The sequence below is a fragment of the Chiloscyllium plagiosum genome, unplaced genomic scaffold (genome assembly GCF_037043375.1).
Source record: "Chiloscyllium plagiosum isolate Xiang-an unplaced genomic scaffold, Cpla_swu_hap1 HiC_scaffold_46, whole genome shotgun sequence".
Classification (NCBI taxonomy): Eukaryota; Metazoa; Chordata; class Chondrichthyes; order Orectolobiformes; family Hemiscylliidae; genus Chiloscyllium; species Chiloscyllium plagiosum.
Window position 1 is genome coordinate 767,887 of NW_028270184.1, and position 14,397 is coordinate 782,283.

Below are 14,397 nucleotides of genomic sequence, written 5' to 3' on the forward strand. Positions count from 1 at the left end.
CGGGGTTAACCTTTAGTTATTTTTGTGTTAAATTTATGAAATGGAACAACAAAACACGCACAAGTACAATTTCAACGCCCCCCCCACCCCCCTTTAATTTTCATTCCTCACAGTCCTCAGACTGAAATGTAAGGGAAATGTCTATAGTGAAGAATTTCTGCTACAGAACCTCAAGGACGCTTTGTTTAGTTGCAAAACTTTGGCACCTTTCGAGGTGCTCCAGAAAGACTAAGATTTTATCGAAAGGAAAATATTTTTGTTGAAGGAGTTGCAAGACCAAGGAATGAAGAAGAACACAAAGGGGCTCTTGAATTTGAATAAAACTGAATTCTGCCTGCCAACTACATTTAAAAATGTCAGTCAGGATTTAGTTTCAACAGCCCAGATTTTAATGTAAGTATTTGTGTTTACCTCCAGAATTTTGCAGCATGGAAAGCGAGCCTTCAGCCCATTATTGTCCAATTCAGTCATGAAACGTCTAACACCATTTCCCAGCACTTGGTCTGTAACTCTATTGTGCTGTGGTGCGTCAATGTTGATCTAAAAACTTAGAATCAGGACTTTGGTGAAGTCACTTTTGGAATACTGTATTCAGCTCTGGTCCCCCTCCGATTTGAAAGGATTGTGAAACTTGAAAGGATTCAGAAAAGATTTACAAAGATGTTGCCGGGGTCGGAGGGTTTGAGCTACAGGGAGAGGCTGAATAAGCTGGGGCTGTTTTCCTTGGAGTGTCTGAGGCTGAGGATGACCTTGTAGAGGTTTATAAAATCATGAGGGGTATGGGTAGAATAAATAGACAAGGTATTTTCCCCAGGGTCGTGGAGACCAAACTGGAGAGCATAAGTTTAGGCTGAGAGACGAAAAATGTAAAAGAGACCAATAGGGCAACGTTTTCACTCAGAGGATGGTGCGTGTATGGAATGAGCTGCTAAGGAAGTGGTGGAGGCTGGTACAATTACAACATTTAAAAGGCAGTGGATGGTACATGAATAGGAAGGGTTTATAGGGCTATGCGCCAGGTGCTGGCAAATGGGACTGGATTAACTTAGGATATCTGGTCGACATGGATGAGTTGGACCAAAGTGTATGTTTCCATGCTGTACAGATCTATGACTCTGTGACTGGGCCTTTATTCACTAGAGTTTAGAAGGATGTAAGAAAAATGATTGAAATGTAGAAAAATCTAATACAGCTGGATAGACTAGACGCAGGGAGGATGTTTTCCCTGATTGTGGAGTCCAGAACCAGGGGACACAGGATACAGGATTTAGGACTGAGATGAAGAAACCCTTCAGTCTGAGAGTAGTGAAAGTTCTGGATGTCAAGATAAAAGCAAATTACTGCGGATGCTGGATTCTGAAACCAAAAGAGAAAATGCTGGAAAATCTCAGCAAGTCTGGCAGCATCTGTAAGGAGAGAAAAGAGCTGACGTTTCGAGTTTAACTGACCCTTTGTCAAAGCTTTGGACAGCTTTGACAAAGGGTCAGTTAGACTCGAAACTCAGCTCTTTTCTCTCCTTAAAGATGCTGCCAGACCTGCTGAGATTTTCCAGCATTTTCTCTCTTTGGGTTCTGGACATCAAGTCACTGCAAGAAAGAGAAGGATAAATGGTACATTTTAAAGGCATCGAAGAGTATGGTAGAAGGTGGGAACATGATGTTGAGATTGAGGATCAGCCATGGACATATTGAATGGTGTAGCAACTCTATGGGCCGAAAGAGCTTCTCCTGCTCCTAGTTCATCTGTTTGGACAGTGGAGATAGAGAGATTCAGGGACAGGTGACAGACAGCCTGAGGGTGGGGGAGTGGAGGGTGCTCAGTTGAGGAAACAGATATCCTGGACAGTGAAGGCAAAGAACTCCAAGACAGAGTTGGACAATAATACTGAGCTGAGCCTTATACCCAAAACATCGACTCTCCTGCAGTTCAGATGTTGCCTGACCTGCTTTTCTTTTCCAGCACCACAATTTCGACTCTGATCTCCAGCATCTGCAGTCCTCACTTCCTCCAAGACAATAATGTCCATATATAACGAAACAATTAAATAAAAAGGAAGAGGTGAACTCCAAGGTAGGACAGACAGAGGGATCCAGGGTAGGACAGACACGGGGCCTCAGGGTAGGACAGGCGGGGTGGTCCAGTCTAGGAAAGACAGGGGGCTCCATTGTAGGACAGGGTGCCCCTGGATAGGACTGACTGAGGGCCCCAGGGTAGACCATACAAAGGAGGTGCAGGGCTCCAGACAGAGGAGGTTGAGGGCTAGGTCTAGACAGAAGGAGGCTGAAAGCTCCTGGGAAATGCTGCTGACTCTGAACCTGTTTGATTTTCAGGGAATGAGGCCTCTGCGGGCTCCGGGAGACTGAGTTGATTCTTTCCCGAGGGGTTGCAGATGTCTTTATCAAAGCCCAGACATCTGGCAGAGGCAGTGAGAGAGCACAGATCCCTGGTGACGTGAGCTCATCAGCACTGCAGCAAAACACTGCTCACAGCAATGTACAAGGTCAGGCAAACAACAGAGGCCAGGCCCCACAATGACAGATCGCCTTCCCTCCCTCGCTGACTCTCAGTCCCTCCCTCATTCACTCTTCCTCCCTCCCTTCCTTCCTCACTCATTCTCCTTCACTCTCACTCTCTCTTTCACACTCAGTCACTCCCCCTCCCTCCCTCACTCACTCATTATCCCTCACTCCGTCTTTCCCCCTCAATCACTCTGACTCGTTCACTCACCGTCACTGTCTGTCCGTCACTGACTGTCCCTTACTCCTCCTCTCTTCCTCACTGACTCTCACTTGCTCGTACTCACTCTCTCTTCCCCTCACTGACTTTCCCTTAGACTCCCTCTCCCCCTCACTGACTCTCCCTCATTCATTCTCTGTCTCCCTCACTGACTCTCACTCAATGTCTCACTCTCCCTAACTGACTCGCACTCACTCACTCCCTCACTCACTCTGTCTCTGTCCTGTGCGGCTGTACAGGACATTGGTTAGGCCACTGTTGGAATATTGTGTGCAATTCTGGTCTCCTTCCTATCGGAAAGATGTTGTGAAACTTGAAAGGGTTCAGATAAGATTTACAAGGATGTTGCCAGGGTTGGAGGATCTGAGCTACAGGGAGAGGCTGAACAGGCTGGGGCTGTTTTCTCTGGAGCATCGGAGGCTGAGGGGTGACCTTATAGAGGTTTACAAAATTATGAGGGGGATGGATAGGATAAATAGACAAAGACTTTTCCCTGGGGTTGGGGAGTCCAGAACTAGAGGGCATAGGTTTAGGGTGAGAGGGGAAAGATATAAAAGAGACCTAAGGGGCAATTTTTTCACTCAGAGGGTGGTATGTATATGGAATGAGCTGCCCGAGGAAGTGGTGGAGGCTGGTACAATTGCAACATTTAAAAGGCATTTGGATGGGTATATGAATAGGAAGATTTGGAGTGATATGGGGTGGGTGTTGGCAGGTGGGACTAGATTGGATTGGGATATCTGGTCGGCATGGACGGGTTGGACCAATGGGTCTGTTTCCATGCTGTACATCTCTATGACTCTAAGTCTGCTCTGCCATTCAATCATAGCTGATATGTGTTTCAACCCAATCTCCTGCTTTCTCCCTGTAACCTTTGAAACCCTTGAAACTCAAGAACCTATCTATCTCTGACTTAAACATACTGAATGATCTGACCTCTGCAGCCTTCTGTGTCATTGAATTCCATAGATTCACCACTTGCTGGCTGAAGACGTTTCTCTTCATCTCCAATGTAAAGGGGCTTCCTTTTACTCTAAGGCTGTGCCGTTAGGTCCTAGTCTTTCCTACCAATGGAAACATTTTCTTAACGTCCACTCTGTCAAGGCTATTCAGCATTCTGTATGTTTCAATTAGATCCCTGCTCATCCTTCTAAATTTCAGGGAGTATAGAGCCAGAATCTTCAAATGTTCCTCATATGTTAAGCTTTTCATTCCTGGGACTGTTCTCGTGAACCTCCTCTGGACCCACTCCAGGGCCAGTATATCCTTCCTGAGGTATGGGGCCCAAAACTGTTCACAATACTCTAAATATTATCAATATTTAACACTGTTACTTCCCCTTGCGCTCCCCCACCCCCACCTTGAGCATTAGGAAATGGGAGGTCCAGAAAAAGGCAAATTCCCGAACGAGTGTTTAAAAATGGAATTTTAATAAATCAGCAAGATGGAGACTTCACACCAAAACTGTACAAATAAATAAATACATAGGACAACAGATTAACACAGAGACAGATACACGACCTACAGGCGAAGGTCATGGTTTCACCTTTGACCTCCAGTGTGAGGTAAATGATTGGGAGCAGCTTCACTTTGTGACTTGATGCCTAAGTGGGGAAGAGGAGGTAGATCATGGCATTGGTGGGCGGTGTCACTCAGACCCGGGCTCCATGACATTGTGCTCACTCAGCCTGGGTCACACATCATCTGAGTTAAATTCACTCAATGACAAGCATCCCACTCGACACTAGCAGCTCAGACCCATGGCGGAGTTACAATAACTGCATTTGTGATGAACCCCAGCAGTCTGGTTCCACTCAGTCAGAAGAATAATGGCAACTAGTGCAAAGTACTGCCTCAAAAACTCCCAGGACAGGGAGTTCACAGGATTAGATACAGTGTAAAGCTCCCTCTACAATATCCCGCATCAAACACTCCCAGGACAGGGACAGCATGGGGTTAGATACAGAGTAAAGCTCTCTCTACACTGTTCCCCCCGCCCCACCATCAAACACTCCCAGGACAGGGACAGCATGGGGTTAGATACAGAGTAAAGCTCTCTCTACACTGTTCCCCCCGCCCCACCATCAAACACTCCCAGGACAGGGACAGCATGGGGTTCGATACAGAGTGAAGCTCCCTCTACACTGTCCCCCATCACGCACTCCCAGGAGAAACAGACCCTTGATCTTGATAGAATCTGTGTATTGGCTGAAAATGAAATGTACTGTAGAAATTTCAACTAAAGAGAATCCACTTGCCAACCAATCAGTTTCCTACATTTCATACAGTATAAATCATTGTTCCGGTTGACATTTGGCATTCTTGCAATTGTGTCCTGATGATTGCAAGATAAAATGCTTCAACAGCTTGTCTGTTTTTACTATGTCTCCTGGAACAGGAATCATCCGGAGATGTCTGCAATGATTCCTTGTACCCAATGGTAATGGTTGAGGTGCTGTTTGTGCTGACAGACAGCCCTGGGTCTGAGGATGGAGTGAGAGCCAGGTAATCTGTCTGTTCACAGGAAGCTCAGTGTGAAAAAGAAATGAACAGAATCTCACGAGGATATTACTGTTACTGCAATATACACAACATATAAGGCCAAACCCCTGCTATGTCTCAGTCCTGAATCACTGCATAGTGATGTGGGGTGACAGAGAACATCAGACAGAAGCTGAGGGCAGAGATGCTCAGGACTACTGGCTGTGGCAATTTGATTCCCCCCCCCACAACTCACCCTCCACTACATTGTCCTGAGCATGGGAGGCTTCCAATTCCTCACTGGTGAGGGTCCCAGTGCACCACTGGTGACAGACCCACTCCCCCAGTGGTCACATTTCCATTCCCCCATTGTCAGGGTCTCAGTTCCACCAATGGTAAGGGTCCCTCTCTCCCCGTTGTCAGGGTCCCACTTCCCCACTAGTGAGGGCCCCTCTCCCCCATTGTCAGGGTCTCAGTTTCCCCATTGTCAAGGTCCCAGATCCACCACTGATCATGATCCCACTCCCCCAGTGTCAGGGTCCAATTCCCCAATTGTGAGGGTCCCACTCCCACACTGATAGGGGTCCAAGTCACATTAGTCCACAGTGAGGTTTACTGCTTGCTGATATGGGGGTCTTGTTAGGGCATGTGTATTGGAGCTTCAGAAAAATATTATTTGGAGAGAGCCTAGCACCAGGGCAGCGGTCGAGGGAGTAACTTCAGGGATGAGTAGGGGCACCAGTGGCACATCACCCTGGGGAAGACAAAGGAAGGCAGTGCAGGTTACAGACATCTGGTTGCAATGCCACTGTATCCTATCCAGCAGGCAATGTCCACACATACAGGCGCACCTCTGGGGAAGACATTGGATCAGTTTGATCAGTTTCACAGTAATTGTCTCAATAGAAAGATCCCATTCCAAACCCTCACCTTCCCACCCATAACTCCAACAAAACCCTATCCCACAGTCAAGTCCAAAGGAACCCCATATGAAATAAAATGACTCTTTCACTCAACCAGCTCCCAATTAATCAAATCCAGCCAGGAGTTCTCCCTTGACCAGCTGGAGCTCAGATGATTAATTCTCAGATTCTGATCGCAGTGTCGCGGCTGGAACAGGAGACGGAGAAGGAGTTTCCTTTGAAATGGGAGGTGGTTGGTTATCCATGTTGGAGAGAGAGTGAGGGAGAGACAGTTTTGCCTCCAGTTAAGATTCATTGCTCAGCCCCGGAATTTGTTGGGGTCTACGGTGGGGATGTTGTGGGGGATACCTACACCTCGGTCTCGAGTCCACTAAGTTTTGGCGTGAGAATCCGGGGCGTGAGACCCTTGTTCAGGTCCATTTCAAACTCCAGCAGTTGCCCCATGAAGTTGAGGTTGGGAGAGATGATGGGTCGTTTGCCCTTTACATATTTGTAGGCATCTGTCATGGTCATCATCGTGTGCTTCATCAGGTAGGCAATGACCAGAGTGGCAGAACGGGAGACTCCTGCCTGGCAGTGGATTAGAACCCCCTTGCCACATTGGTGGGCTTCCTCTAAAAACAAAAAAAAACACAGCAACAGGCCCAATCACAACCAGCTTGAGAAATATCACAATGCAACCCTCAGCCAATAAAGGACCTTATCTAGACTGTACAAAATGTGGAGGCCAGTGGGACAGTGTGCAGCGAGACAGTGTGCAGTGTGACAGAGCGCAGCGGGACTGTGCGATGGGGCAGTGTGCAGTGTGACAGAGCACACTGAGACAGTGTGTGGTGGGACAGTGTGCAGTGTGACAGAGCACAGTGAGACAGAGCACAGTGAGACAGAGCACAGTGAGACAGAGTGCATCAGGACTGTGTGATGGGTCAGTGTGCAATGTGGCAGGGTGCAGTAAGACTGTGTGCAGTATGGCAGAGTGCAGTAGGACTGTGTGATGGGACAGTGTGCAGTGTGACAGAGCACAGTGAGACAGTGAGCGATGGGACAGTGTGTCATGTGACAGAGCACAGTGAGACAGTGAGCAATGGGACAGTGTGTCATGTGACAGAGCACAGTGAGACAGTGAGCGATGGGACAGTGTATCATGTGACAGAGCACAGTGAGACAGTGTGCAGTGTGACAGAGCACAGTGAGACAGAGCACAGTGGGACAATGAGACCATGTGCAGTGGGACAGAGCGCAGTGGGACAGAGCGCAGTGGGACAGAGCGCAGTGGGACACTGAGCGGAGGGACAGTGTGCAGTGTGACAGATCGCAGTGAGACATAGCGCAGTGGGGCAGTGAGCGAAGGGACAGTGAGCGATGGGACAGTGTGTCATGTGACAGAGCACTGTGAGACAGTGTGCAGTGGGTGGCAGAGCGCAGTGGGACAGAGCGCAGTGGGACAGAGCGCAGTGGGACAGAGCGCAGTGGGACAGAGCGCAGTGGGACAGAGCGCAGTGGGACAGAGCGCAGTGGGACAGAGAGCTGTGTATTGCCTTCTGCACTCACCGATGAATTCGAAAGCCTCCTCGAAGTACTGGCGGAGGTTCTGTTTGCTGTTGTCAGTTGCTGGCAGCCTCTTGTAGTGTACACTGCCAGTCTGTGCATGGTACAGGGGAAGATGGGTGGTGACATTGATGACATATCCCACATTTAACTGGCGCAGCCTGACCAGGTCCTGGGCATCACGCTCATTCCCTAGGTACAGGAACGGCAGGATGGGGCTCAGCTCGGCATTTTCAATGTCAGGGGTCAAGGGGAGTGTGCCTTCACATTCTCCATATGACCCTTCGAACACCTCCTTCCCTTCATCCCGTGGCCTCATTGATGCAGAGCTGGGCGCTGTAACCTTCTTCTCATACCCAGGTTCTGGAAAAGCAGAGTAGAGAGAAGATCACAATGCATATCCCTCATAATCAAAATCTCTCATCACTTACCCTCAGAATCTTTTCCTGATCATCCTCAATCTGTGTCCACTGGGTTACAGATCCCTCTGCTGCTAAAAACAGAAGGAAGAATGGACGACTGTTTATTGAGTAGTGGTACCACCTAGATATTGTAGAGTGCTTCTCATGAAATTCCAAAGTCAGAAGATGAAGGAATATGGAAAACGCTGGCATTAATAACCAGGTATTTTATTTGTTCAGAACTTCATAAAGATTTGGTCCTTTCTGTAAACCCTGTGGTAGGAAATCACTCAGCATGTAATTAAATCAGCTCCTTTGAGAGCCAAACCAGTTTTGAGTGAGCATTCAGTCAGCTGTGAGTACATAGAACATAAAGTCATAGAGATGTACAGCATGGAAACAGACCCTTCAGTCCAACCCGCCCATACCGACCAGATATCCAAATCTAATCTAGTCCCACCTGCCAGCACCCGGCCCATATTCTTCCAAACCCTTCCTATTCATATACCCATCCAAATGCCCATCTTAAATGTTGCAATTGTACCAGCCTCCACCACTTCCTCTGGCAGCTCATTCCATACACGTACCAACCTCTGCGTGAAAAAGTTGCCCCTTAGGTCTCTTTTATATCTTTGCCCTCTCACCCTAAACCTATGCCCTCTAGTTCTGGACTCCCTGACCCAGGGAAAAGACTTTGCCTTTTACCCTATCTATGCCCCTCATCATTTTGTAAACCTCTATAAGATCACCCCTCAGCCTCCAACCCTTCAGGGAAAACAGCCTGTTCAGCCTCTCCCTATAGCTTAAATCCTCCAACCCTGGCAACATCCTTGTAAATCTTTTCTGAACCCTTTCAAGTTTCACAACATCTTTCCGATAGGAAGGAGACCAGAATTGCATGCAATATTCCAACAGTGGCCTAACCAATGTCCTGTACAGCCGCAACATGACCTCCCAACTCCTGTACTCAATACTCTGCCCAATAAAGGAAAGCATACCAAACACCTTCTTCACTATCCTATCTACCTGCGACTCCACTTTCAAGGAGCTATGAACCTGCACTCCAAGGTCTCAATACACCGCAGAATAGGCCCTTCAGCTCTTGATGTTGTGCCGACCTGTGAAATAATCAAACCCATCTAATCTAATCTCTCTCACCCTACACTATCCAATCATCACCCATGTGCTTATCCAAGGACTGTTTAAATGCCCTAATGTGGCTGTGTTAACTACATTGGAAGGCAAGGCATTCCACGCCCTTACCACTCTCTGAGTAAAGAACCTGCCTCTGACATCTGTCTTAAATCTATCACCCCTCAATTTGCAATAATTAGTTTAGATTCCCTACAGTGTAGAAACAGGCCATTTGGCCCAACTAGCCCACATTGACCTTCCGAAGCGTAACCCACCCAGACCCATTTCCTTCTGACAAATGCACCTAACACTATGGGCAATTTAGAATGGCCAATTCACCTGACCTGCAGGTCTTTGGACTGAGGGAGGAAACCGGAGCACCCAGAGGAAACTCACGCAGACACAGGGAGAATGTGCAAATTCCAAACAGACAGTTGTCCGAGGCTGAAATCGAACCTGGGACCCTGGTGCTGTGAGGCAGCAGTGCTAACCAATTTGATGTTCCCAACCTACATGAAGATTAAGTGCTGCCTTTGTTACAGGCCCTCATTATTTCCTGATTTATTCTCTCGTCTGCAGCATAGCTACTTTCAGGGGGATTACAGACTACGCCCATGAGGGTTTTCTTCCCCTCTTTATTTCTTACCTCAACCATTATTGATTTTACATTTCTGATTCAAGATAATTTCTTGCTAATGTACTGATTCCATCTTATATTAACAAACCAGTCCACTACCCTTCCCTTCCTGCCTGTTTTTCTGAAAAATCCAAAAGCATGGGGGAGAATGGGATAGTAGATAGTGGAGGGCAGTCTCAGGAGGGCTCAGGAATGGTTGAGGAGGGGAAAGGTGTCCTCAATATGGTTCTGGCATCGGTCTCACATATTTACAACATTCAGAATTGAGAAGGAGGCTGGGTTTGGAGCATAGGCCCACCAGGGATTTGCTCCAGTATCCAGATGGCAATTTCTCTTATCCTGATGTTGGGAATGGATGGTCCCCCCTTACTTCCCTCCAAGGGACCCTTCCATATCCGCCATAAATTCACCTGCACCTCCACACACATCAATTACTGCATCCGCTGCACCTGATGTGGCCTCCTCTATATTGGGGAGATAGGCTGCCTACTTGCGGAACGTTTCAGAGAATACCTCTGGGACATCCGGACCAACCAACTCAACCACCCCGTGGCTCAACACTTCAACTCCCCCTCCCCCTCCCACTCCACCAAGGACATGCAGATCCTTGGACTCCTCCATCGCCAGACCATAGCAACACGACGGCTGGAGGAAAAGTGTCTCATCTTTCGCCTCGGAACCCTCCAACCACAAGGGATGAACTCAGACTTCTCCAGTTTCCTCATTTCCCCTCCCCCCACCTTGTCTCAGTCCCAATCCTCAAACTCAGCACCACCTTCCTAACCTGCAATCTTCTTCCTGACCTCTCCACCCCTACCCCCACTCCGGCCTATCACCCTCACCTTAATCTCCTTCCACCTATCGCATTTCCAACGCCCCTCCCCCAAGTCCCTCCTCCCTACCTTTTATCTTAGCCTGCTTGGCACACTTTCCTCATGCCTGAAGAAGGGCTCATGCCCGAAACGTCGATTCTCCTGCTCCTTGGATGCTGCCTGACCTGCTGCGCTTTTCCAGCAACACATTTTCAGCTCTTATGAAATAAGAACCAAGTACGAGGTCTGCTAATCCCTGATGTGTTCTTTAATCACCCACCGGGGAGAAAGGGGTGATGGATTCATGTCCTTGTTGTCTGGGATGGGCAGTTGGAGTGGACTGCAATCTGTCCTGAGCTGTAGCAGAGCCCTGCCACCCCATACACAGTATCTCTCTCTCTCTCACACACATATACATACACACACTCTTACAAACGCATACACATACACACACATTCACACATGTAAACACACATGCACAAACACACGCACAAACACTCATCAAGCACACGCTCTCTCTCACACACACATATGCATACATACATACATACACACATACAATCTAACACAATATACATTCACACATACATAGTTACATACGCACATACATACATAGTCATAGACACACACACACAGTTAAATACACAAAAACATAAAAAATAGCAGCAGGGTTAGGCCATTTGGCCATTAGCCAACTCCACCATTCAATAAGATCATGGCTGATCTTCGTGTGGACTCAGGTCTCCACTTACCCACCCCTCGCCACAACCCTTAATTCCTTTAGAGTCATAGACATATACAGAACAGAAACAGACCCTTCGGTCCAACTCATCCATGTTGACCAGATATCCTATATAAATCTAGTCCCATTTGCCAGCATTTGGCTCATATCCCTCTAAATCCTTCCTGTTCGTGATACCATCTGGATACCTTTTAAATGTTGTTATCACACCAGCCTCCACCTCTTCCTCTGTCAGCATATTCCATACATGCACCACCCTCTGCGTGAAAAAGTTGCCCCTTTGGTCCTTTTTAAATCTTTCCCCTCTCACATTAAACCTATGCCCTTTAGTTTTGGACTCTCCCATCCAGGGGAAAAGATCTTGCCTATTTACCTTATCCATGGCCCTCATGGTTTTATAAACCTCTGTAAGGTCACACCTCAGCCTCTGACACTCCAGGGAAAATAGACCTAGCCTATTCAGCCTTTCCCTATACCTCAAACCTTCCAGTCCTGGCAACATCCTTGTAAATCTTTTCTGAACTCTCTCAGGTTTCACAACATCCTTCCTTTCGGAGGGAGACAAGAATTGCATGCAACATTCCAAACGTGGCCAAACCAATGTCCTGTACATGACCTCCCAACTCCTATACTCAATGCACTAACCAATAAAGGTAAGCATACCAAATGCCTTCTTCACTATCACCTGCAACCCCACTTTCAAGGAACTATGAACCTGCACCCAACGGTCTCTGTTCAGCACCACTCCCCAGGACCTTACCATTAAGTGTATAAGTACTGCTCTGATTTCCTTTTCAAAATGCCGCACCTCACATTCATCTAAACTAAACTCCATCTGCCACTCCTTGGCCCATTGGCCCATCTGATCAAGATCGTGTTGTACTCTGAGGTTACCTTCTTGGCTGTCCACTACACCTCCAATTTTTCAATTTACTGTTCAAAAATCTATTTCACTTGAAAAACATTCAACGAGGTAGCCTCTACTGCTTCACTGGAATTCCATAGATTCATAACCCTTTGGATGAAGACGTTCCTCATTAATTCAATTTGAAATCTGCTCTGCTTTATTTTGAGGCTATGCCCCTAGGTCTAGTTCACCTGCCAGTAGAAACAACCTCCCTGCTTCTATCGTATCTATTCCCTTCAAAATTTTATATGTTTCTATAAGATCCCCCCCCCCGCATTCTTCTAAATTCCAATAAGTATAGTCCCAGTCTACTTAATCTGTCCTCATAAGCCAACCCTTACAATTCCAGAATTAATCTAGCAACCCTCCTCCAGTCCCAGTACTGTACATCCTTTCTCAAGTAAGGAGACTGAAACTGTACACAGTACTCCAGGTGTGGCCTCACCCCCAGCACCCTACACAGCTGCAACATAACTTTCCTGTTTTTAAACTTCATCCCTCTAGCAATGAAGGACACTATTCTATTTGCCTTCTTAATAACATGAAGGCGTACGTGTACATACACACACACACACTCTCTCACACACACACACACACACACACACTCTCACACACACACACACACACACACACACACTCACACACACTTCCCCTCCATCCAACAAGGCAGTGCAGAACATTTCATAAACATACACAAGAACTCCGTAGAAATTAAGACTGACTGGACAATCCTTACCTCGCCCGTCCCGGTCCTCCCTGTGGATTGAATCCAGGATCAAGTGGAGAGACTGTGGAGTGAGGGTTCTGCTGGGATTCCGGACTCTTGGCTTGGAGCTGCTGGCCTGCTGGTGCCAGGCTGTTCCACACGGCGGCTTGGCCTCTTGGTTCTTGGAGAGGAGATCAAAAACGGTCAGCCCCCCATGGTCGGGCACACCCCTCCCTGGGCCCTCTGACCAGCCGATCCTCATGGCACCCTGCAGTTGGCTCTTCGTGAATTCCACCAGATTGCGACAGTCCAGGATAACAGCTGATTGCTGCTGGACTTTGGTGCTGCCCATCTTCTTGGCCAGCTCCTCTGGCCAGATGGTGTGGGCATTGTAGTCATCCTCCTCCTTCTTGTCATCTGCCTCCTCCACCTTGCTGGCCTTGGAGCCCCGGGGGTTGAAGGTCACTATGGGGTCACTGCTGCAGAAACTGCAAGAGGAGCTGACAGACCTTAGGGAGGGGTCGCAGGTGAGGCAGCTGATGGCCCGCAGGCTTGGCAAGCAGCCCACTCTCCGGAGAGCCGGCCCACAGCCCGGGGTCCTGAGGCCAGCTCTGCATGACAGGCAGGAGCTGGAGACCGGCTCATCACGGCTCACCAACTTCCAGCAGCCCCAGCAGCTGCCCCTCAGAGGCTTCATGGCACTGAGGCAGGACGGCATGGGGCTAGGCAGGCAGGCACCCCCACGCGCTTGGGATGCCCCGTGCCTCTCCTCCAAAGGACTGTCCCTCTCCCTGAGGCCGGGCTGCTGACCAACCAAGGAAGCCTTCCTCAGGGACCTGAAGGAGAGCTGCAAGCTGTCCACGTCTTGTGGGGGCAGGCCCACGGAGACCCTAATATCCAGTGGCGGGCTATCCACTGACTTTGGGCTGAACTGCCTGCTGCTCTCAGCCTGTGCCTGTGCCTGTGCCTGTGCCTTCTCCAGCCCCAGAACCTGGTCTGTAATCTCAGGGCTGTCCAGGCTGGGGGACAGATGGGTCCTCCCCACACGTGCTGTCTTGTTGAGATGCAGTGCTAGTGTCCGGGGCCTTTGCAGTACCTGAACCACCAGCCGTTCATCAAAGAGAGAAGGAGGCATTGGAGATTGCAGAGAGAGAGAGAGACAGAGGGAGGGAGGGAGGGAGGAGGAGTAAGGGTTGCGGGGGGCTGGGGCTGGGGGTGGGGGAGCAGAGCCAGGCGGCAGGATGAATGCACAATGAAGACTGACTGATGCAGACACACAGCAATCCCCGGCTCATTGCAGCAGTGACTGACTCACAGCAACATTCCCAGCCCCCGCTCCTCTGAGGCGGCAGCTCATTGCAAATCCCCCT

General features: G+C 48.7%; 1 protein-coding gene across 1 annotated transcript; it reads right to left on the reverse strand.

Moving 5' to 3' along the window:
- Positions 1-4,156: 4,156 nt before the first annotated feature.
- LOC122543971 (dual specificity protein phosphatase 10-like) lies at positions 4,157-14,162 on the reverse strand. Its single transcript, XM_043682980.2, has 3 exons — positions 13,058-14,162; positions 7,692-8,051; positions 4,157-6,754 (listed from the first exon to the last, which is right to left on the reverse strand). Exons 1-3 carry the CDS (start codon positions 14,160-14,162, stop codon positions 6,489-6,491), a joined length of 1,731 nt encoding a protein of 576 aa, XP_043538915.2. The 3' UTR covers positions 4,157-6,488.
- Between the last annotated feature and the right edge of the window lie 235 nt (positions 14,163-14,397).